General features: G+C 40.0%; 1 protein-coding gene across 4 annotated transcripts in view; it reads right to left on the bottom strand.

Annotated features, from left to right (window-relative positions):
• The window catches only part of LOC132845834 (receptor-type tyrosine-protein phosphatase mu-like), a 192,439-nt gene that overhangs the window by 62,857 nt on the left and 103,911 nt on the right, over positions 1–25,671 (bottom strand). For all 4 annotated transcript variants that reach the window (XM_060870152.1, XM_060870161.1, XM_060870171.1 and 1 more), the window contains exons 8-11: positions 14,805–15,113; positions 13,141–13,250; positions 7,880–8,081; positions 7,272–7,374 (exon numbers count right to left, since the gene is read on the bottom strand). In XM_060870152.1, the coding sequence (XP_060726135.1) occupies positions 7,272–7,374; positions 7,880–8,081; positions 13,141–13,250; positions 14,805–15,113 (724 nt within the window). The remainder of the gene's footprint in view (positions 1–7,271; positions 7,375–7,879; positions 8,082–13,140; positions 13,251–14,804; positions 15,114–25,671) is intronic.

The following is a 25,671-nucleotide window of genomic DNA, read 5'->3' as shown; positions in this document are numbered from 1 at the left end:
ATAGCAAGTATTAGACCATTTTGAGGTTGTTTGAGGTAGCGAAGTTTGAGTTAAACTTATTCAATTTATGAGACACATCAAACAGGCTTAATAACCCCAAGAACATATATGACTTTGATATGGAAGAGTTGTTCAGTACTGTCACAAAGAAAAGAGAGAATTACGTTCAGGTCATTTGGAGCTGAGAAACAAAAAAAGAAACGTCATGTTGACGTTCAAATGTGTAGCGTTGACGTTACTTCATTCCCTCATGAGGAAAATCTTAAAAAATATCAAGGGCTTCTGTATCTATATCCATGAAGTGAGTTTACATTGCTGATAAATGAGGTTTAGATATGAAGATATGCTATATTAAGTGTACTGGATATACACAATACAGCAGTGCACCGTCCCCTGATATAATTAGTGTCCCAATGATATAATCCTGGAATGCAGAGCAAAAATAATGTACTTTGCATTTTAAGGGAATAGAGAGAGAATTTCAGACCCAAGCCAATGCATCATCCTAAACCAAGCACCACGTCTCGTCTGTCACTGCATCTTTTAGCTCATTTTGGGGTTTGAATATTTTGACATGCTATTTTGTTTTTCTCCCCAATTTGGTCACCTGTCAGTTCCCACCCATCCTCCAGTCAACTCTTTGCTAGCGTACGACAGCTATGAATCAAGGAGGGCAAAGGAGGGTCCTCTGAAGCACCTGAAGCCATTTTTGTAAAGTGCTGCTCATCCTACTGCACAGGATATCCATGGAGGAAAGTGCTATCTACCTTCTATCTGCCTTCGTACAGTACATGAGCTCACAGATGCCCACAATTGGCTGGTGTCACTGTGATTGACAGAGGAAGAGAGAGAGAGAGAGAGAGAGAGAGAGAGAGAGAGAGAGAGAGAGAGAGAGAGAGAGAGAGAGAGAGAGAGAGAGAGAGAGAGAGAGAGAGAGCATGCATACAATCTCTCTCATTTTGACAGCAGAGCAGTTTTGCTTTCTTGGTTCTTGGCAGTGAAATGAATTTGCACTACTTTTTTAGGTGATTATTTAATATTTGAGCCATGTGGACATCTAATGATAAACAGTAACAACAGGAAACAGGAAAACTGCCAAAAGCAACCTGAAAAACAAAATGGTGTGGTTATGGGAGCAAGAAAGAAGAGGAATGAATGGATAGAAAGCAAGAAGGAGGAAGGCAGGAGCAGTGAGGTAGGCAGCATCTGCGCTCTGGTAGCTCTGTCACCAATTAGACTCTTTCCATCTCGCCAGGACCAAACACCGTGTTTGCCAATTATGCCAGATTGACTCGGCATTGACTGGAGAGTGACCTGAGAGCCTGATTTACTGCCTGCTGGTGTGAAAGCAGACAGACAGAGAGACAGAGTGTGCACTGGTATGACGAGGAGGCATCTAAATCAGACCTCACCTCTGTCCCTGTTCCTCTCTCTCTCCTGCGTTAATGCTAATCGCCTCTCCTAGCTGTGTGCCTGGGCATTCAAACAGGCAGGTTGTGCTGCTGAAGGCTCTATATCTGCCTGATTTAAGAGTCGTGATGAGACACGGGCCTGACACGCAGGCCTCCTACCTTTACTGCTTCCACTCGGCTCATTCTCTATGTTTCCTTAGGGAGGTTTAAAAGTGCTACCACATCGAGAGCTTTATCCTGCTATACTATAAACCTCTCTCTGACACACTCTCTCTCTCTCACTGTGAGTCTCTCTAGTCATGTCGGTCTCTCCCAGGTGCAATTTATAAGCAACAGGCAAAGAGATCATCTCTGTGCTTTAATCTGAATTCTCTCACTGGAACAACACGAACCAAGTTGACATGCTGAAAATGACATATTCTCTGTGTCAAAAACAACTGAAAATGTAAAGTCGTGTTTCGTGCGGGGAAAAAAAAAACAATGGTTTTTCCACCTATGGTCAAGCTTAAAAATTTGCTTCGACTCAGAGCCTGCCTTTTGCCCTGGAGTCCAAGCGGAACACAACACTGACGCTTCCACAAACCGTGATGACCGCAGTGTAAGTAGGGACACATCTGGGTGTTTGCTGAGCATAACGGAACATTAAGAGAGTTTAAGATTTTGAGCAGCATGCAAGATGCAAATACAGACCCATAAACTCTAACTGAACTGCACACCCAGTCAGGAGAAGGACGAGTAAATACTGAGAGAAATCTCGTGACAATGATGGTATCCTCACCTGACAGACCTGTCACTGTTATTAAGACGAGAAGAGATGCGTAAAGAAATAAAGGAAAGGAGAGGGGAGGAAAGCAAAGGGGAGAAAGGGAAAGGAACTGTCGCTTGGAAGAGAAGAGAAGAGAAGAGAAGAGAAGAGAAGAGAAGAGAAGAGGCACTGACAAGGCTTAAGCTCTCAGCCCAATCAATTACATAAACAGATCCAGCGTGAGAGCTGTGGCCTGCTGTTTCTCAGCTACAGACGCTCAATTACACTTTCCATTTATCTGTGTGTGTGTGTGTGTGTGTGTGTGTGTGAGAGTTATCAGCACAGCTCGTCTTGCCTATGTTGCTCTAGGCTGATGACGACTGATCAGCAAAGGTGGTAAAACGAGTAAAGCGTGAACGATAAGGCGAAGCGTCCCGAATCGTTCTTTGTCCACAGCAGCGTGGTGGAGTGGTGGAGGCGTCTTCTGGCCCGTCGCCGGACCGTTCCAAACATTATTCTAACACCGTATGACATGGCTAATCCTCTTAAACCACCATCAGAGCAAACATACTCGCCTCCCTCTGGTTATAAGTGTTCCATCAACTGTGTGTGTTCGTGTGTGTGTGTACAGTATGTGTGAGTGAGAGACGGAGAGAGATGAGTTCATGAGTTTCTGTTTGCATGTGTGTGTGTGTGTGTGTGTGTGTGTGTGTGTGTGTGTGTGTGTGTGGTAACAGAGATTAGTTGTCACGGCCAACTAGAGCCGAGGGAAATTTATCTGCGTGTGCATGTGTTAATGTTTTCTGATTACTAATCGCATGAATATTAAAATGCTCGTGCGCTCTCGGATGAATCCTGGCGGAGCAGATTGAAAACGGAAATGTGGACGATCGACACGAGATTCCGGATTCCCTGCATTCACCTGCTGTTTTTAATTCCATTTGTTCTCTGTGTTATCTTCCCTGCTCCTCTAACAGCAACTTTCCCTTTGATTTAGTTTGCTTTTGCCCTGAAACGCTGGCAGACAGCTGCTTTTGAAACGGCGAGTATTTGGAGCGATGTTTCTCACAAATCCAGTCAGCCTGAGGATGATTGCTTTATCATCTTACCCTGCAACAACAACACATACACATACCCTGTGGTCACTCATGGCAACAAAAGCACAGCTGGAAAAAAACGGATCTAATGACAATGCTCTGTAATTCCTGTTATAAGCTTATATATGATCTTAATAGGAATGGTTTAGTGGCCGTACAATCAGAGCTGGAAACTTGAAACCGCTGAATACAGATGCATAGATTACGCACAGAGATCTACACGAGTTTCACGCTCTACCTTTCCGGCAGCATCTGTTTGTCTTGCAGGGCAGCACGCTGTCTGAATTTTTCAGTGCGGCCAAAATCTAAAGCTCGGTGAACCTGGGTGGAAGAGAGCAAAAGGTGCCATCCAGAAACTTCTTCAAAAGGAAAGACACAGAGCCGTCTTCAAAGGCATGGAACTCCTAGCCTTGTATCTTATTCCCTCTCTTTCTGTCTGTCTCGCTCTTTTTCTCTCTCTTGCTGTGGCTGGAATCTAATCAGACACTGAAATACAGAAATAAAATTACAGACAAAAATTTGTACCAAAATCAACACATGCACACATGCTTAAAGAAATCCAGATACACGCATCTATCAACCGGGTGATGAAGCGCCTGAGGTCTTTCACTGTGTCTTAAGGTGAAAGTTTTGATGATTTCTGCTATCTAAAGTTCTAAAAACTTGTTATTTGGTGTTTTATTTACAAATAGAGTAACATTACAGCTTTTTAAAGTCTGGTTACCTTTAAAAGAGAAGACTAGGTTTCAAGATGATATAATCATACATTTATAAACTAATATACACTATTTATAGGAAAACAACATTATTTTAACTTTTTATCTCATCAGCTGTGCTAAATGATTTATATTATATAATGTTATTTAGCAGATAAATGAAATAATAAATGGAAGAATAAAAGGTATTTATGTGCACTTCTTATTATTGATGTATTATACACTTTGAGGTTCACTTCAAATGTAAACACACACAAAACCTGTCCCTGTCTCTATCCTGGTGAGGTGGAACGACGGAGAACGTGGCAGTTTGTTGCTTGTTGTTCTCCGTGTAACTTGTTCCTGCTGCTTTCAGGTCGTTCTGCAACTCTATTCATCGACTGCTGGCTGGTTGTGTGGCTTCCTTTTCCCTAGCTTGAGAGCATGTTGTGAAATCTTATGATTCATATCTGTCTGAAAATGATCTGTCTGATAAATCAATCCATCCATCCATCCATCCATCCATCCATCCATCCATCCATCCATCCATCCATCCGATTGTAATGACAGGGATGTTTAAAGTCTATGTCTCTGTACCTTTTCCCAGTGGAGTGTTGTTTATTAATGTTGCGCCTGAGAACCTGTAGCCAAAAGATATCAGGTGTATAAAATAGAAGTGAATATACAAACCCGGAGTGTATTAAATAACAGGAAACATAACTGTGTCTATATACTTATTTCCCTTCACTGTCTGTAATCATTATACCAAAGCCTGAGAAACTGAATGATTGATACGGCTCCCTTGTCGTCTTAATCTAATTAAACTCACATCTTTATCAGATCGTACCTTATAAACAGCACGGCTTTGCCTATGGCAATGAAAAAAAAAACAAAACACAGAAACCAAAGTCAGGATCTTAAAAGGTGTTTCGGAGGCTCTTTGGTGTGTGGTTTGTGTGTGTGTGTGTGGTTTGTGTGTGTGTGTGTGTGTGGCTTCATTTGAGTAAACCAATAAAAGAAGCCATGTGATAATTAATGAAAGCCTGCCCTCATGCTGCCTCTGTAATTCTAATCAGCCGTTTTGTAATTACTCTACAGAGAGAATGCCACCTTTGCCCATGGCGAAGTTGTTAATATACCACCTGACTTGCAGCAATAATAAAGAAATAATAAAACATGGAAAGAGATTAGATATGGGATTAGAATAAAGAGATTTTCATCATCTCTTTGATTTAATTTTTTTTTTCATTATAGAGCCTAACCTCAATACTGTGTATATTGTGTAAATATGATTTTGCCAGATTATAACTGGAGACTGGGATTAAATAAAGGAGTACTGAGTAAGAGGTAAACCTTTCAAACCTTTAGATATAATCCGGTAAGCCTAGCGTCTAGCAGGAGCACTATTTAACATGAACAAGAACAAGAACATAATTTATTTTTGATACACAGTCATATGAATAGTTTGTAGAGCAGTGCTTTTGTTTCTCTTAGTAATATGGGACAAAAAAAACCCCAAAACATTTCAGCAGGATTCAGAAACACGGCAAGCGGAACAGCTGGCATGTGGCATGATTTAAATCTGACACAGCGTCCAATGTGAAGTAATGAGAGTGTCAGTCTGACCTAAAGCTTTTGTTTATTCTCAATCTGTTTTGGGTTTCTTGATTCACACAGCCAAAGAAGTCAGAGATTCATGAAGCCAGGCCCTGAAAACTGGAAGTGGGCTTTGGAGTGAGTCTGGGCCACCAACACCGGATTCTACCACCATAACTGTGCTATTTATTAATGAGAATGGGCAGGGAGAGATAACACAGAGTGTGTGTGTGTGTGTGCGTGTGTGTGTGTGTGTGTGTGTATTGCATAGACTTAGGGACAGCCAGAGGCAGAGTGAATAGATGAAAAGGTTTCAATGTGAGACTCCTAAAACCACATACACACACACACACGTACACACACACACACACAAACACATGCTTTGTTCTCTGCTTCAAAGGCCAAAGCTCACTCACAGGGACCAAATCCACTAACAATAAAGGGAAGAAAATAGATAAAAACTGTTTTGAAAATGAAAAAGCACAGGAAGGGTTTAGCTGTGAGCTAAAAGCAGTCTTTACCGGTTCAGATGCAGAGTCACGCGCTGTTTGGGAGCTTATCCATGGCTTCACACAGGTTCTGCCTCAGACACCGCCTGCCTTTATTGAACCTTTGTTTGCTGTGTATTTGAATTACCAGCATTTAGAATACTCATTATGGTTAATCTATGCTTAACATACAACACACTTTGACGTCTTCGACAATAAATGCCTTCAGTCGGTCTGAGTCCCAAATCTGTTTGAGGATGCAAAGCCACCTGAAAGCACACACCTGCTCTGTATTTGACTTAACACTTACAAAATGCTGAAAAAACATTCGTATGTGTACAGTAGGTCACAGCTCTGCTTTAATATAATCAGTTACACCTTTCCTGATCTTAAAATGAGTTACACGACAGTTGCTTTGTTGCTGATAGTGTAGGTGATGTGAATATGCACACGCACACAAACACACACTCATACACACACTGAACATACATACATACCTCTAAACATACTGCGCCTGCTTTCATCAAGCTTTAAAAACGTAACATTTTTATTTTATTTTACACAGCACAAATGAATTCTCAAAAGAGAGTGTGTTATTGTTTAGTAGTAATTTAGTAGTTTCTATAGTAACAGCGCATTTACACAGAAGACAACATGTACAGGATTTGACGCTCCACATAAGCGACACATATGCACATGTGCCCAATAGACACATTTTCAAGAAGCATCTAGTTTAACAAACTCTGAGCAGAATGTAACCTGAGGCCAGGATCAAACCAGGGACCAGTGAGCTGTGAGATGTCAGTGCTAGATATGAATTGACATCTCGTACAATGTCACCTGACCTAACAACTGATTATAAAGTGGGTTTAATTTGAGAAGAACAGTATTAAACTGTAAGAAAGATTAAACTCACCATAACAGCCTTAATTCCTGTTAAACGTCCCTTGTAAAATAGAAAGCAGACACATTATCTGAGCTTCCTTCTATAAAATATGGTTTCTTGTTCTCTTCCTTTGAGGTGTCTGTGTTGTTTTTCATCCGATTGCTACACAGCGTGTTCGTGTTTCAAGCAAAAAATGTAGACCCTCAAGACCATTTGGTTGGTGGTAAGTTTTACTAGATGTTTCCCAATTGTTCCTGACCAAACCTGACTAAGCCAAAAAGTCTCATTGAGCAACAGTGCGGGTTCCTCTAATGTTCTTGGGGCTCTAAAAATGTCAGAAGGACAATGTTACCTTACTGGTGCTCCTCTGCTTTGGGCAGGTTTGAGGAGGACAGTAACAGTGCTGTCAGTCTGGTTCAGAGATGTCTCCTGATCATATGTAGGCATAGAAGGAGCTACAGAGCAGACACAGAGAGAGAGAAAGAGAGAGAGAGAGAGAGTGAGAGAGAGAGAGAGAGTAAGGGCAATGGAACAGACAGCAACATCATATCTTAGATACCAAAGCTCCAACAATAACACTGCTTTACTCCAGTTAAAGTAATCACTCCACATCCTCCTGCCTTTGAGCTGCTCATATGTTCTGTATAGATAAAGCTCAAACTGGTAGATAAAGAGACATTTGGACAGACAGACAGACAGACAGACAGACAGACACACATCTAAACATCTAAAGGCCCTTGTTTACTACCCAGAGATACACACAATGCGGTGTGTAAAGTAAAAATAGCTGGTAGCTGTGCTTTGCTGAGCAGCACACTGCATCCGTAAAACAAATAATCAGGTTCAAATGTGAGCATTAATCTGTTAAAATATGTATTCTTTTTCCCCCAAAAAGAACAGCTAGACAACTGAGTGCCATTATATCATGATGGTGAAGTAAATCCTCTCCCTGCTACAGACCTGAGATCTTGGTGGTGGCCTGAGTGATGGCCGGGGGACCGTAGCCTTTAGCCGTGCTGGCTCTCAGGGTGAAGGAGTACGTCGAGCCTGGATAGAGACCCAGGAACATGTGACTGGTCTCGTTTCCCAGTTTGATCACTTTGCCACTCTGGTTGGAGAGGTCCAGGACCGGGTCGAATGAACTCACGGCTTTATAGGAGATCTGAGGACACACCGAGAGAACGTTCTTAGGTCCTAATACTTCTTAGGATCTAATAGATAACACTACTGACAAGGATATAATGAGTATACTGTATAATACTGCCTTCAAAATATACAGTCTCTAAGATTTCTTTAAATTCAGCAATAACTGGAGCCAACACACAGTCAAAGGCATCCAGTCAAAGTCCTGGATTGATGTGTTGAGCACAGCTACAACTATCATAGTAAGTGATTAGAAGAAGAAACAGTAGCCTTTATTTTGGTCACATATACATTACAGCACAGAGAAGCTCTCTCTTTCTGTATTTCAGCTTTGGAAGTTAGGGTTAGAGAGCAAGAGCAAAGTCAGCCTATGATACAGTACCCCTGGATTAAGGGCCTTGCTCAGGGGCACAACAGTGGCAGTTTGGCAGGATTAGGGCTTGAACCACAACCTTTCGTTCAACAACCCAGAGCCGTAATCACTTGAGCCACAGCTGCATGTATGTGTCGTCACTGGTAAGAGTTTTAAAAGATGAATCCCGTGCTCACAATATCACCAATTCAAGTAGAAACAAAAAGACAACAAACACAATTAAAGTTGTACATTACACTATAAGACTGATGTTTTTCCAAGTACTGACGTCCCACCATTTAGTTGAACACAGTGTAAGTCTACGTTATACAACTGCTACAAAATGAACAAAGATATATTAAAAAAACTAACGGTTTTTCAAAATCAGTCATAAAATGACATTTTTGCAAGTGACAATATCTTCAATTTAGTCTAATTTATCTGCTATTTCTTATAATAAAAAGAATCTTATTCTAGTCGCCATTTATTAATTGGGACATTAGTGAGTCTCTCTCTCTCATCTTCTACCGCTTATCCGAACTACCTCGGGTCACGGGGATCTCATGCGTCATCGGGCATCAAGGCAGGATACACCCTGGACGGAGTGCCAACCCATCGCAGGGCACACACACACACACACACTCTCATTCATCAATCATACACTAGGGACAATTTTCCAGAGATGCCAATCAACCTACCATGCATGTCTTTGGACCGGGGGAGGAAACCGGAGTACCCAGAGGAAACCCCCGAGGCACGGGGAGAACATGCAAACTCCACACACACAAGGCGGAGGCGGGAATCGAACCCCCAACCCTGGAGGTGTGAGGCAAACGTGCTAACCACTAAGCCACCGTGCCCCCCTAAATTAGTGAGTCAAATCTGCAAAATAATCCACCAGTAAAAAAAGAATATTTCAAATTTGCCTGGAATTAGGCTTAATATACTAGATCATTTTGACTATAGTTAAGATTTAAACGTACTAAACATTAAACTTTGGTCCAAACTAGAACACACACAGCTCAATACATAAAAGAGGAATTGATGACGTAAGCTCACATTATAAATACTAAAAGAAAACATTCAGTGGTGACTTCGATGCAGAAATGTTTTTGTTTTCGACTGACTGTGAGACTCTGAAAACTGAGATTCTCAAATCTACAGGTCAAGGATAAAGTTTGCGCAACCGAAATAACTGCAAATGTGTCTCTCACGTCCCACGTCCTCTCCCCTTCAGCCTTTTGTTGGCGTTTGGTCTGAGCGCTACATTGGCTGCAGAGAAGCGTCTTTCAGGCAGCCGTTATATCGCTGGAGCTGAAGCGTAGGCACCTCTGCATCATGTTAGCTGTTGCGGCGTTGAAAGAACTTACGTACGCTCGGAAAGGTGTAGGCGAGCGGATCAACGTTTCAACTTTTTCGCACGTTTTTCCATGCGCATCAGACTGTTGCAGAGCGCCGTGGCCACTTGAGAGAACAGTCGGCTTCAAAATGTTCATCAGAACTTTTTTTTCTACATGAACTCACCATAACCTGTAAAAAAACTCTGAGAGAAATCACACGAGAATGTGAGCTTTTTCTCTAAATCTTTTTCTTTTTCTTTTTTGAAGCTACAAATTCTATTAAAGAACATTTTCATCCTTGGAATACAAATGAATTTACATGTCATTCGATTCGATCTCTGAAATTGCCTATTTTCATATGATATTTGCTCCTGCTGTTTACAAGTTATGTCCAATTAATATGCAGTATATCTAAAATGCTTCAAGGCCTTTTTAAATAATAATCCTCTGCACAAAAAAAAAAAAAAAAAAAAAAGGGAGTGATGAAGAAGAGAAAAACAGGAATTCGACTGTCCGACTGGAATTTGAAATCTTTTTAAATGACAGCGGGCCAGCCTCGTTCCTATCTTAATTCTTTCCTGCTCTGTATTTTTAGGCTTTAATGTGGAGATACAGAATCACGTTTCTCTATCAGTTGTTCTTGATGACCTTGATGCTGGTAGCAGCCTTTCATTCATTGAGCTCGGCTTCAAAAAGAGGTGCTGATACTTGTAATTGCTGATAGCAGATTAATAGACACTAAATGGGATTTTATGTGCGAGCGGATAAAGAAAGCAAAGTTAATGTTCTGAGTTTCAGAAAAAAGGAAGCAGAGAGAGGATGTGTTTGTCAGTGGGAAGAAAAAAAATATTACGAGACGTAAAAAGTGAGGATGAAAGAAAACAGAGAGAGAGAGAGAGAGAGGGAGAGAGAGAGAGAGAGAGAGAGAGAGAGAGAGTGAGGGGATTAGTCCGAAAGATTGGTCCGAGTTTCAGAATCTGGTTTGATATCACTGCTTGTCAGAGGAAACTCAGCTTGAACTCTTTGATATTGTCAAATCAAAGGCAGCAGTTAACGTCAAGCTTACCGCTTCTCTAGAACGCAGACAAAATAGAGATTCAGGTCAAATCTCTTTACAAACACAAATCTACACAGCCATATGTATTTGTAGCCGTTTTTGTGAAAAAAAAACAAAAATCATCGAGATAGATTTAAGAGATTAGATTTATCTCTAGCTTCCAATCCTGACGTACACGCAGGTGTATCAGAGCTGGACTGGCTCCTGAGAGACGTCTGATCATGAATCATTAATGTTTACAGCTTGAACAGAAGGATATTTCTATATGCAGTTCTTCTTATCACAGGTACGTTCAGATAAATAATAGGCATGGTGTGTAATAATTCTGTAGCATGGCTAGTCGAGTGGTGGACGATGGATGATATCGCACTTCAGAGGACCAAAACGAGTACCTGAAAAAAATACTAAAGTGTAGTCGATAAATGCATAAAAAAAAAAATAAAAAAATCTTGGTTTGTCTCTGAAATGCGGGAAAGTAAAGGAATTTTAAGCTGCACACGCGGACGTCATGTCCAAACGATGCGAAAATAATTGTAGATGAAGTGATGTAGCACATCGGAGGCACGGCATCATAAAAATAATGCCATAATGTCATTAAAATGTAGAACTGTATATTATTCATCAGAAATGAATAATATGCTCAATATGAATTCAATAGGAATTCAATATGCTCGCTAATCAATCATACTAAAATAAATCAAACCAAACAAATCAACTGTAGAGATTCAGAAGATTCGATACAAAGCGTGGTTTAATGGGATGAAAGATTAGTGCTCGGTGGACAACAGGCTTTTACTACTGTATGTCCACTTACATACCATCTATAAACATTTATGCAGTTATCCAAGCAGCCAATCTGGAGGCAGCAGCACAATGCATGAACTCGTGCAGGTTCGTGCCGAGAGCTTGTTTGTTTATTTATTTATTTTTGCCCAGCCACCACCCCCCCCGACTTCGGAGGACAACTTTATTTTTATTCATATGAATATATATATTTTATTCATATATATATATATATATATATATATATATATATATATATATATATATATATATATATATATATATATATATTTTTTCCCCTTTTTTCTTTTCTTTTTTTTTTCCTTTTTCTTCCTTCCCTTTTCCCTCCTTTTCTTTTTTTAGAAAACAAAGATGAAAAACAGCTCCGAGTGTCATATACATAAGATGAAAAAAGAAAAAAAAAAGAAAAAAATAAAGAAAAAGGGATTTCAGGGGGGTACACACCAGCTAGGTACACATATACAGACAGACAGACAGACAGACAGACAGGCAGACATAGACAGACATAAACAGACATAGATAGACAGATAGAGATAGACAGACAAACAAACAGACAAACAGACAGAGACAGACATAGACAGACAGACAAACAAACAGACAAACAGAGACAGACATAGACAGACAAACACACAGACAGAAACAGACAGACAGACAGACAGACAGGCGAGGATTTATGAGTGTAGGGTTGGTATATCTGTACGTGTGTCTATTAGGTATTGTTGGGGGGTAAAGATAGGGGTGGTTGGAGTGAAGGGTGGGAAGGGGGGTAATGGGAATGCACTTGGATGCCGAGAGCTTCTGTTAATGTTCACGTCAAACATCAGATTAGGGATTATTGGTTTGTGCTTTTTAGAAACTGTTGATCTCCAGGGATTTTTACACACAACAGTCTCTAGAGTTTAGACAGAATGGTGTGAAAAGCAGAAAACGCAGAATGAACGACCGGCCTGTGGGTGATAAGTAGAGCTGAGGAGAATCGCCAGTTTAAAGCTGCCAGGTAGGAGACGGTAAGTCTGGTAAATGTGGTGAGCAGAAAAGCATCTCGGTACACACAACACATTAGATGTTGAGGTTTATGAGCTACAGCAGAAGACCGCACTGGGTTCCACTCTTGTCAGCCAGGAACAGGAGTCTAAGGCTATCATGGGCACAGATTTTATTTATTTTTTTTAAGATATAACAAAAAAATCACCAGTTTTTTTGTTCTTTTTAGACCAGTTTGGGTTCATGTTCTTTTATCTCATCAGTCAACAGAGATTTTCACCCACTACTGTTTTTATACTTTACACAGAATGCTTTGTTTGTCACTTATCCAGTAAGCAAGGAATTTTATAGAACTGGATATCTTTAGCACAATACCCCTGATATCTCTTTGGTCACAAAGCTTGAAATTATTTGGCATAAAAATAGCAGAAGAACGTGATGAAATAAGCGGTAGCGTTCTCTGTGAGGAATCGTCATTTTTGAGTGGCTGTGGTTTTTAAAGTGGTGTACTGGGAGCACTGGGATGCTCGATTTAGCCTACCTCATACTGGGTGATGATGCCGTAGGTGTGAGCAGGCTCTCTCCATTTGAGGATGATCTTCTCTTCATACACACTGGCCTGGATGGAGTCCAAAGGAACCTCACCAGGCACTGACAGGAAATGACATCACAAACCGCTGAGTCATTTTATATCATTTCTTCCATATACGTTCGCCATTCTTAGTCTTCTCCGAACCCGCAGTTTTTAATGTACGAGTGATAACGTTTAAAGTCTGCGTCTGAAAGTTTATTTTCTTAAAGATGTGCGTGTGCATGTCTGTTCATTTAATTTGTTTTCATAAAGAAACAATCAAAATGCTACTGATTTATCATGATTAAACACCTCCAAATAAAAAGAGTTTTTTGTTTTTATCTCTGCAGGGAATTTTATTAAATGATAGCTATAACTACCTGCCTTGAGGCAACACAATCCAAATGTAGTAAAACCACAATCGTGTTCACATTGATAACATGGTAAAAAGTTGCCACATCTAACAAGCTGTTTGTATACCTTAAAAGAAATTCAATTATAAAAAGCAGTGGGAAACAAATAATGAACACAATTTTAAGGCAAAAACTAAGTGTTTTTTTTTTTTTTACACGACTGAGTAAAATAGGAATTTTTTTATTTGTAAATAAACCATGCTTTTTTTCTGTTATTAAAAAGATCTTATTATTTTATTTTCTTATATTTAAGAATTATTATTATCGTATTATAATGGTTTCAACATAGACTAAAATGAAACAAAAAAAAAATTAAAAAAGATGTATAGCAAATTTCACTCACTCACTCACTCACTCACTCATTTTCTACCGCTTATCCCAGCTACCTCGGGTCACGGGGAGCCTGTGCCTAACTCAGGCGTCATCGGGCATCAAGGCAGGATACACCCTGTACGGAGTGCCAACCCATCACAGGGCACACACACACACACTCATTCACTCACACAATCACACACTACGGACAATTTTCCAGAGATGCCAATCAACCTACCATGCATGTCTTTGGCCCGGGGGAGGAAACCGAAGTACCCGGAGGAAACCCCTGAGGCACGGGGAGAACATGCAAACTCCACACACACAAGGCGGAGGCAGGAATCGAACCCCCAACCCTGGAGGTGTGAGGCGAACGTGCTAACCACTAAGCCACCGTGCCCCCTAGCAAATTTCAAGGAATTTTAATTTTGGTTGTTTTGGTTTCTAATTTCGTTCACTGCTGTGTAATGGTGTGTTGTTGTTTTTTTTTCACTCATTATTTATGTAATTTAAGGAACTGTTTTCCTCACCACCACCAACATGTCAAGTCATATTTATTAGCTTCAAATCCCAAAATACAGCTCCTTCCAGCCTTCAATCAAAATTTCAGTGTATTTCAGAAAAGCAGCGGAAAATTTGTCTATAAAAATGCCTCAAGGTGTTTTAAAGTCATGGATTTACACTATAGCCGGATAATTTATAATTTTTAACTAATTAGCTAACAGCCTGCTCGACAAGGAGGTAAACAAGTTGAATGTGAATAATTAGTTGCACGTGTAAAGAGTTGGTTGAGTTTCGATTTTGGGAAGTAACTGAAGGGATATGAATGACACGTTGAGGTGAGGGAATGAATTAGACACTGAGGCTGTGCAGATTTATCTGACATATGACTGCAAATCTGTCTCTCACCGTCCTCGTCAGTCTGGACGTGGATCTCGACGCTCTCCTTCACCCCTTCTCGATTGCGCAGCACCAGTTTGACGCTCAGGTTGGTGAAGGGTGTAAGGTTGTGGATGGTGTGCTGAGGGGCGGAGTTTTTGCCGTCGTATGTCACCTCCTCTCGGGTCTCGTCTTTCCCGGTCCCACGAGCGCTATACTCTACTGTCAGACTGTAGTTATGGCAGCGCGTCACGTTGTAACCGAACGGCTCCCATCGCAGGGTCACCTGTCTGGCCTTGATGTCCACCACTTTCAGCTCCCGAGGACCGTGCATTGGCTCTGAGAGAGAGAGAGAGAGAGAGAGAGAGAGAGAGAGAGAGAGAGAGAGAGAGAGAGAGAAAGGACATATTTGATTTCTGTATCTTTTTTAGCATGCCAAACCTATTGTAGCAACAATTTATGAAAAATCCATAAACATTCTTTGGTTGATTAGATGCTTATCTTTAAATTCTCTCTATATGTAAAAAAACAAACAAACTCTTGGATTTGAGCTTTAACGCACAGATAGGGAATACAATATGTAAGCAGTAAAACAGAATTAGGTGTGCGGTTAAAGGAAAATAATCAGTGGTGAGGTGGTGTGATACAGCTGGGCATGAAGCAAAGATACTCTTACAACCCCAGAGTTAATTATTTTCCTATAACAGCATGCACCTTAGTATTTTATTCTTATTATAACACAGCAATATATTTTACTACACATTATCATAATATATTTCACTACACAAGTGCGCAGACAGCTCGATCTCTCACTCTCTCACTGTGTGTGTGTCTGTGTGCGTGTGTGTGTGTGCGTGTGTGTGTGTGTACAGACACTGACAGAACAGGACTGTCTTTGTGGAAAGGCCAAAAAAGCCCAGTGACATCCCATAATCTCTAATCAAAGCCATTTCTCTCTAGCTCCTCTTCACTATCTTCCTCACTGTCTCGCTTCATTTTCCTTCTTTCTTCTGCCTTTTTGTTTTGTCTTTGCTTTTTGCCTATTTTCCATTATATTCCTATTCTCTCTGAGCACAAACAACACTCACTCTCACCCTCACACAGACACACACACACACACACACACACACACACACACAAATGCTTGTATGTCTGCCTCATAGACCTTTCAGTTTGCCTCTCTCAATGTCTCTTGGTGGAGAGAGGAGCAGCCAGAGTGAACGGTAATAGGATCAATTTCCATCCAGGTTAAATTTGAACTCCATTTTTTCTGGAACTTTCCTCCTATTAGACCCAGCCAGGGCTCAATTTCCTCCTGCCCCCCTCTGAAGACACACACACACACACACACACACACACACACACACACACAAACACAAGGCTGCTGTTCTGAGGCTTTAGTCACCACACTTAACATTCTGGTGATGGAGAGTGACACTTGTGTGCTTTCTCACACACACACACACACACACACACAAAGACACACACAGCGTTTCTTTTCCTAACTGCCTTTAAAAAAAGATGTGCAGCAAAATAAGTCCGGAGCACACACACAATAATAATAATGAACTGTTTGTATTAATAGTTATCTGTTTTTTCCTAAAAATTTCTGGAGGAAATCAGCCAACGTGCTCGATTCACACACACGCACGTGTGTACACACACACATACACACAAGGAAATTTTAATAACACTATCAATTTCATTCATCTCTAAAATCTACTGCTTGATATTTATCTAATTACAAGGGCACACAGTGTAACAGAGCACACAGCTGGGGGGGGGTTTTGGCCTAAATACTGAGGTGAATGACCTGGATATTTCTAGATGAGATAATTGGAGCTTGTTATTCTTTAAAACTGTTCTTCCATGTGAAACACTTTGAATAAACGTTGCTGATGCATATTTCTGTTTATAGATAATTGAGAGGTTTGTGTATAATGTGAAATACTGTCGCAGCAGTAGTTAATTAGTTAATGACTAGTTAGTTAAGTTAGTTAGTGACAGGTAAATCATGATCAACACGTCTAGTCGTCTAATTAGTTAGTTGTACTAGGCAGACATGGCAAATTCTACTTTTTTTCATGAATATAACTTCTGACACAAAATATGAAATATAAAACTGTTTTATTGTATAAAAGCGATATCACACTCGCGGTTATGCTTTACTACCTGTGTTTACCTTCGGCCGAATCACAGCCGTGGTGATATTCGGTACAAACTGTACTCTGGGAATTTATATTAACGCACGCATTTCTCAGATCTTCCACATCCTAAATGTAAGAGAATTAGTGTGTTATAAGTCAGGTGTATCAGGTGCTTCACAGCTAATAATGAAGAAAAAGATAAATAAAATAACTTATTACAAAATTATATTCACATATCCCTAAATGTCTGGCCTCAATGAAAAGTAACTTTATTCATCCTATTATTCATCCTTCTTATAATCTACAGATGATTAGACAAATCCGTAGCAGGCGAAGATATAATGATTGGGTTGGGCAGCAAACAACACAACACAACACAAAAATGTACTCTGGTCATTGCTGTTTTTGTGTATTGTCTTTTGTGTATTGTCTAGTATTTTTTGTTTGCACTGTCTTTTGTCCTGCACTGTCTTTTCTGTCTTGTTTTCTTTTGTCCTGCACTGTCTTTTCTGTCTTGTTTTCTTTTGTCCTGCACTGTCTTGTCTGTCTTGTTTGTCTTGTCCTGCGCTGTCTTTTCTGTCTTGTTTTCTTTTGTCCTGCACTGTCTTTTCTGTCTTGTTTTCTTTTGTCCTGCACTGTCTTTTCTGTCTTGTTTCTTTTGTCCTGCACTGTCTTTTCTGTCTTGTTTGTCTTTTGTCCTGCACTGTCTTTTCTGTCTTGTTTTCTTTTGTCCTGCACTGTCTTGTCTGTCTTGTTTGTCTTGTCCTGCACCGTTTGCACCAGGCTACACAGATACACTTTATGTATCTAGGACTACTTACTAAGTCCTCAGCTCTGTCTTTGTTTTATGTAGCACCATAATCCTGGAGAAACATTGTCTCATTTCACTGTGTACTGCAACAGCTACAGTATAAATGGTTGAAATGACAATAAAAGCTTCTTGACGTGACTTGAAAAGACACACGGGGTTAAGGGAAAAACTTTGCGAAAGGTGCAGCAGAGAAAAGAATACCGAGTTTACCCACGCCGAGCGGCATTTCATCATTTATTCACACCGCCAATAAACTTGCGTGAAAAAATGACATTTAGAAAGGTCATGGGTACAGAGGAAAGAGCTGAGCAGGCAGATTCAGACCCCCACCCGCACGCATCACACGCTCAATGGCAGTGTGGCCCTGAGGAGCTGATCTCAGGGAACGGGCGTGCTTGCTGACACGACCCTCACATCTCAGCTCTCAAGGAGGAGATCGGCTCTATCAATAAATAACAGTGGCCGTGATGGATTAACGCAATGCAGAGCCAAAACATTAGAGCCATTACCGTTTCTTATGGCCGATGTGTACGGATATGTGCGCGCGTGTGCGTGTGTGCGTAATGGAGAGCTTAACAACATTCATATGAATGGATATTTAAAATATATTAGCTTCTTTAAAAAAAAAAACTGTAACTTCCATTTAAAAATACAGCATTGATTTTTTTTTTCAGATGCTTCACAGACAGGGAAAAAAAAGAAGCGTAGCTGAGGCGCCTTTGAAATATTTTACTTTTTACCTCTGAATCAAGTGCGACTTTAAAAGCTATTGATTTCTAGAACAATCTCCTGAGTACACACAGTCTGAATTCACACGTGGCTTAAGAAAATGACCCGCGTGTGCAATTGTGTCGCACTGCGCGCCGAGTCATTCTTGCTTTCATCTCTCAATCATTTTCTGTTATGTTATGTGTTATTTCTGACGTACACAAACAAATGATAGGAAAATGATAATCCAACACAATAAATCTAAAATGGTAGTGAAGCAGGTTTTCAAAATGGTTTCACTTAAAAACAACTAAAGGCGAGAAGTAGTTTAATGGTGTGGTGCAATCGAGAGGCTTCAATCACTGCAGAAACAAATTTTCCCTTGAACGTTTTCAATTGAGACCCCAGAGAAAAGAAAACAAAGTATACGAGAGAGAGAGAAAGAGAGAGACAGCGCGAGAGAGAGAGAGAGAGAGAGAGAGAAACATAGTAGTGTGTGGAATGGGTACGTTTCAGGAGAGCCATCCAGAAAATAGAAGTTTTACGCGTGTCCATTTGCGGAACTATCAGCTGACCACACTGAGTAGGCCAGAGGTAGTGGTGAGTCGAGCGTACTGCCGGCCAGGCACACAAATCACATTACACCAGCTCCACACACTCCCTAATGCACTAAAGTGTGTATCTGAGCCATGGGCCAGGGAGAGAGAGAGAGTGACAGAGAGAGTTTTAACATTCTCTTATTCTAAACTTTATGTAGTCAAATGCACTTAATGGATTAGGAACACTTCTTTCATGCTTATTTTATGCCATTTGCAAAGATTATTTCCCCATTACGGAGAGTGAAAAGTGTTACGTTATATTCCCTGACTGTATCAAACCCCGAGGTTTTCCGGCAATATGTGCACTTTTAGCAGTTGTTTAATGAGAGAGAGTGAGAGAGAGAGAGAGAGAGAGAGAGAGAGAGGAAAGACATGAAAGAAAAAATGTCAACATGCACACAATACACTGAGTGTCAACTTTACAGAGACATGGAGACAAATGTCGAAATATTTCTATCTTCAAAGAAAATTGTGATATCAAACTGGCTGAGATGCTCCGAGTGCTAGTTTATAAGAATTTATCATTTGAAGCCGTTATTTTCAACCACTAAAATTCTGTGTAAGGTTATCTGCAGAAGGAAAAACATCCCTCTGAAACATGGTGCTGACTAATTTTATACCACACTTGTGGCGATATAATAATTCATTTGTTTATTGTAGCTCAATGTGAAGAGCTGAGAAAGTGAAAACAGGCTTGGAATAACTCCATAATAAGTGCGCTTTTATTTTGTACTTTTTAGTGACACACACACACACACACACACACACACACACACACAAAGAGCTCACGGTGCTCTGCTCTCCCTTCGTCTCTCGTCTCTTCCTCTTTTATCCCTACTGCAGCTCACTATAACACAGCTCAGTCATTAACACATCTGGCACAGGTGTGCAATCGTCACCACTCAGTTCCCTCAGCTCTGCCATCCATTCACAAACATGGCACTCGACCACACCTACGCTTCCTCATTTATACTGATTGAAAATATCTCTATATAAGTCCATTTCCATTCTGGCGGATGAAGGAAATGGAAAAAAAAGGGTTAAAGAATACATTTACAGCAAACACCCTTATCCAGAGTGATTTACATATTAATTTATACAACTGAGCAATTGAGGGTTAAAGGGCCTTGCTTGGGGGCTCTATGGTCAACCTGGGATTCAAACTCATGACCTTCTGATCACTAGTCCAACACCTTAAACACTAAGCTACCATATCCCCCAGAATAAACCAAATGGCTCAGGACTGGATTACATAAATAAACACAAGCTGTACATGAGTCTTTACAGAGTCTGTAAATGAGGAAAAGTGTTTCAACAGCATGAAGTCGGCTAAAGGAGCTAAAGTATGTTCAAGGAGTTGCTCGAAGCTAATTTGCATATAAATGCATTCATCATGGTCAACGTGGAGTCGCACGTGAAGAAGGAACAGTTTTCACTTGGAACATAATACTGTATTATAAAATGAAGTTTGATTAGAATAGAAATAAACATGTTATAATGTATTTCTTAAACAAGTCACAAACTAAACCTTTACAAGCTAGTAGAATTTCTCAAGAACTATGAATCAAAATTTTAAAACGTTGACCTGACCTTATTGAAAGATGCAAATAGGACAGCTTTTAGTCAGCAGAATGTCTGAATGACTCAGCGATTATATCCCTATGGATGTGAGCAGGAACAGAGATCAGCACAGTGAAGAGACAAGAGACAGTAATGATCCTGATGGTGCTAAAAAATAAAATAATAAACTTCCTACTGGCAGTAGTATTGTTTTTCCATGAGTAGATGAGTAGGTTGTAAATATTGAGATAATATAAGTGACTAAAAAAGTCAATAAAAGTGGAATGAAATCGTCTTATCGTTCCTTAATCCTTATTAAGCGCCTAGAAGTTTACATGTTTTTAAGATAACGTAAATAACGGAGAACCGTATTTCAGTTCAGGAGTAGAAAGTGGAGAAAATGCCCTAATCTGACTGTGAAATCCAGGTTAATGAGTCCAAGTTGAAGTAAAAATGGTCACTGAAAGTTACAGTTACTGCAAGGTCTTGGTATCAATTTGGTGGAAAATACAAATAGAAGATATGACCTCAAGGTCTGTATAGGCCAGGTTTCATTTTTTAATGTGGATTGGTAAAAAATTTATAAAAAAGTGAGTGAGAAAGAGAGAGAGAGAGAGAGAGAGAGAGAGAGAGAGAGAGAAAGAGAGAGAGAGGGGAGTTCATGAAGAGTGCTTCACTGTAAAGTTGGTGGAGCAGAGAGTCTCTTTATATGCTGCCTGGGCCGAGGCGTGAAAGCTCCTTCCTTAGTGAAATCATGGTCCCACACACAGCCGAGTCTTCTCTCCTCGGTGACCGCGGCAGAAATGAGTTCTGCATCATTAACCCAACATATGAAGTTACAACGATCTGTGAATGGGGACATTTTTTAGAATATTAACGCAGTAGCTTCACAGGGCAACAGAAACTTTATTTAATTAACACAGCACTGCAATTTATGGCCTTGTGCTCAGTTTTACTGCTGCGGTCAATCTGTCATTAGGAGCGCGAGTGATATGAGCTAATTATCGCATTAAAACACACTCGGAAAGTGTGCCAATGCTGTCAAGTACTTTTTGACTGAATATATTCAGATATAACAGATTTCAGTGTATTTTTTTTAAATATCTATCTATCTATCTATCTATCTATCTATCTATCTATCTATCTATCTATCTATCTATCTATCTATCTATCAATATACAAGTAAAGCTGCATTTTTGTATTATTATTTTTATGTTTATTATTAAGAAAGTGAAGAAAAACTGTATGTGCTCACTATAATTGGGATCAGAAAAATCTCTGTATATATTCTGTATATATTTACGTCATCTTGTCTCATGCATGTCCTACTGTCTCTCTCTTCATTGTGTAACTGTATGAATTCTTTTGCACAAAAAATAAGAGCATATTATTGTTCTTCTAAAAACCTATTGCATGCCCACTCGGATGCTTGAATTGCTCCAACGTGGCAACCCGGGTCATCCTATATTCACTTTTATAGGATTTGTAGATGACTAGAAGAAAGACGTGAGAACTAAAATACACACTTTGTGACAGATTATTCTTTACACAGCGGCCCTTTTTCATTAAAGAAAACCAGCTGGGAACATAATAGCGTATCGGTTGTATTAATTTTCACCACACTGTTTACTTGTTCTAACTCAAGGGCCTTGATAGAAAAAGTACTTCATTAATTACAAATTTTCTAGGAGTTCATTAACATGCGTTTTGTTTTGTGTGTGCTGTCTTTGTTTTTTTACGGCTTTCTACGGTTGACCATTTCACAGTGGATTTTAAACTGTGGGCCTCACACAGAGTGAATTTTGCAGGCGCCCCAGGTGCAGTGTGATGAGCTGCAGCCACAGTAAACTCACCGTTAATGTCAGACTCCTTCTGAATGCTTTTTTGCAGATGCACCCAGTTGAATTTTATGCTGATATACAGTTGGCCTTGTGTGGTGCTCTTACCCTAAGATATCCTTTTCCAGATTCTGAAAAATTCCAGCCTTCCTGATGGTGTTTGGGGTTCAGACGCTCTCTCCGAGTTTAAATGCAGAATAAAGACATATGAGGCATCCAGAGATTGAATCAGCTCCAGTTGTGTTCCGTGTCATACAGATTTCAGACCTTCATTGAGAAGAGGCCAACCCTGTGAGAATCCTGAAGCATCTAGAGACGTACCAGCTCCAGTTGTGTTTCGCTTCATGAGGATTTCAGACAGTCAAAGAGGAGATGGCAACACGTGGTCTTTGAGGACAACAACGTCCTCAACAATACACAATTGTCAAACTGTATTTGACTTTAGAAAGGACATTATTCATAATAACACTCTCTGATGTTTATAACAGTTTACAATCACAACCTCCAGTGTCACCCAAATGAGGATGAGGTTCACTTTTGAATCTGGTTCCTCTCAAGATTTCCTCCTCTTCCATCTAAGGGAGTTTTTCCTCACCACAGTCACCTCAGGCTTGTTCATTGAGGATAAATCCAAACACATTTAAATATAAGTCTAATATTAATCTTGAACTTTGATATAATATGAAACTTACTGTAATATATTTCTTATGTTCTGTAAAGTTGCTTTGAGACAATGTCCATTGCTAAAAGTGCTATACAAATAAAATTGAATTTGAATTATTATTTTTTTTTTATTCAATTTAACTATGATAGTTTTGATATTTTGCCCCATCACTTACATGATATTTCTTACATGAGCTAAAAAGCACTCCCTTTACTCTTTAATAGTATACTCATGAAGCCGGGGTAAGCAGCACACTATTAATGCCGTTTATGCAGCACGCACAGCATTAAATCTTTAGCTCATAAGTTTAGAAAATGTGCTTATAAAGACTTCGCCGAATAGGATCTTTTAGTCTGAGTGGTCGTTATGGAAAAATAAATCATATCACGATTCTCTAACACATTTCTGTGAAACACTATATGTATCATTATGCATAGATTTAAGCATTCTCCTGCAATACAGTAGTGTTTTATTAAATAACTAAAAACAATTAGAAAATCAGTTTAACCTCTTCCACCCGAGAGGAGGAGCTTAATATGTAAATCAGGTTCATAAGCATTCATTCATTCATTTTCTACCGCTTATCCGAACTACCTCGGGTCACGGGGAGCCTGTGCCTACTGAGCCTGTGCCGACATCAAGGCAGGATACACCCTGGACGGAGTGCCAACCCATCACAGGGCGCGCACACACACACACTCATTCACTCACACAATCACACACTAGGGACAATTTTCCAGAGATGCCAATCAACCTACCATGCATGTCTTTGGACCGGGGGAGGAAACCAGAGTACCCGGAGGAAACCCCCGAGGCACGGGGAGAACATGCAAACTCCACACACACAAGGTGGAGGCGGGAATCGAACCCCGACCCTGGAGGTGTGAGGCGAACGTGCTAACCACTAAGCCACCGTGCCCCCCGTTCATAAGCATATAAATCTTTAATGTAAACAACGGAAAGAAACCCAACTATTCGACTAGAAACACTATTTTCACCGAAATAAAGCATAATTCCAACACCAAGCAGTTAAAGGGACAGACTGAAAAGCTTTGTAAACATGTCGTATGTACAAAATTTGACTCCTGTAATCATCCATTACATGACTGTCAGGCCCCCGGATCCGGTGGTAAGGAGACAGACCCGTCGGCAGGATAGCTTCAAATGATAGGGGTTTAATACACAAGGAAAACAAACAGACATCCACACGACACGGGGAACTAACGTAACTTAATCCAACTTAAATTCACTAATGAATCCGCGCTGCCATCGGCAACGTGGCTCACATAAATACACACACACAGTCAATCACAGGATGGGAAACAGGTGAGGAGACAGGGAGGAGCGGACGAAGGCGTGGCAGACACGTGACAATAATAAAAACATTCGCACGTGCCCAAAGGTCCGCGCTGATCCCTGACAATGACACAAACACAACCTTGGTTGAATCAGAAAGCTGAGATTCTCGGATCATAATAAATCATATTCCAAGAGAAAAATCCAGTCGAGTTATAAAATTTCATCTGTCTGCTGCTAAAAGAAACTTCTCCTTATTGTCTGTTACTTTCTGTGTCTGTGAGAGACATCATTCATGGATCATGATAAGTGACACACTTATTTTACTGCCCTACTATTGGATTATGCTTCAAAATACAGCGAGCGGCTGTCGCACAATTGCTGTTGGAACAAAATAAAGTTTAAAGCCTATTTAATTGCCCTGGACCTTTAAATTCTACAGGATTTTCTAGCTTTATTTTGCTTTTTAAACGCTGAAACGGAAAACAGTTGGATTTCAAAACAAACACAAATAGAGGTGGGTTTTCCAGAAAAAAACATTGTGCTAAAAGTATTTACACACCCAGATCATCCGAATGGCATACAGGAATACCTTCGATCAGCTGTAAGGTATGTAATCAGGTGTTTATTATGGATTATTTGCGTTTATTTGCTCCACATTATTGCTGTTTTCAATCCCAGAAGCGCTGTCGTTTGGATCTAGCACAGAGCCACGTTTAGAATGGCTCAAGTCATGTACGTCCCTTTACAAGGGATGTGGTGGATAGATTCCAAAACAAAACCTAAATTGTTATATTTGGATGGAATGAACACTTATAGTGACATATAAATCAATTATTTATCACAATTACATAAAAACTATGTAATAATATTTAGAGTTTTAATTTACTGATTTATTACCATTTAATTATTTTTTTTTTTAGAATTTCTAATAATTAAAAAAAATTATGCTGTCCATAATATCATCTGATTTATCACAATGTTGATTATGATGTCCTCATATCGTCCCACCCATAATTTCTTTTTTACCTAAATACCTTAATATAATATCTATAACTCTCTAACTCTTCTCTTACATACTTTTTCAGAACTACCACACACACACACACACACACACACACACACACACACACACACACACACACACACACACACACACACAGAGAGAGATCTACAGAAGACAGAGACTTGGTGTGACACTTCTTATTTGCATTTGTAAGAAAGCTCCTCTCCTCCTCCTGTTCAAAGCAGGTCAAGGTCGGCTTTGAAGACGA

The sequence above is a fragment of the Tachysurus vachellii genome, chromosome 1 (assembly GCF_030014155.1).
Source record: "Tachysurus vachellii isolate PV-2020 chromosome 1, HZAU_Pvac_v1, whole genome shotgun sequence".
Lineage (NCBI taxonomy): Eukaryota > Metazoa > Chordata > Actinopteri > Siluriformes > Bagridae > Tachysurus > Tachysurus vachellii.
Note: the sequence above shows the minus strand (reverse complement) of the source record. Positions and strands in the feature narration are given on the sequence as shown.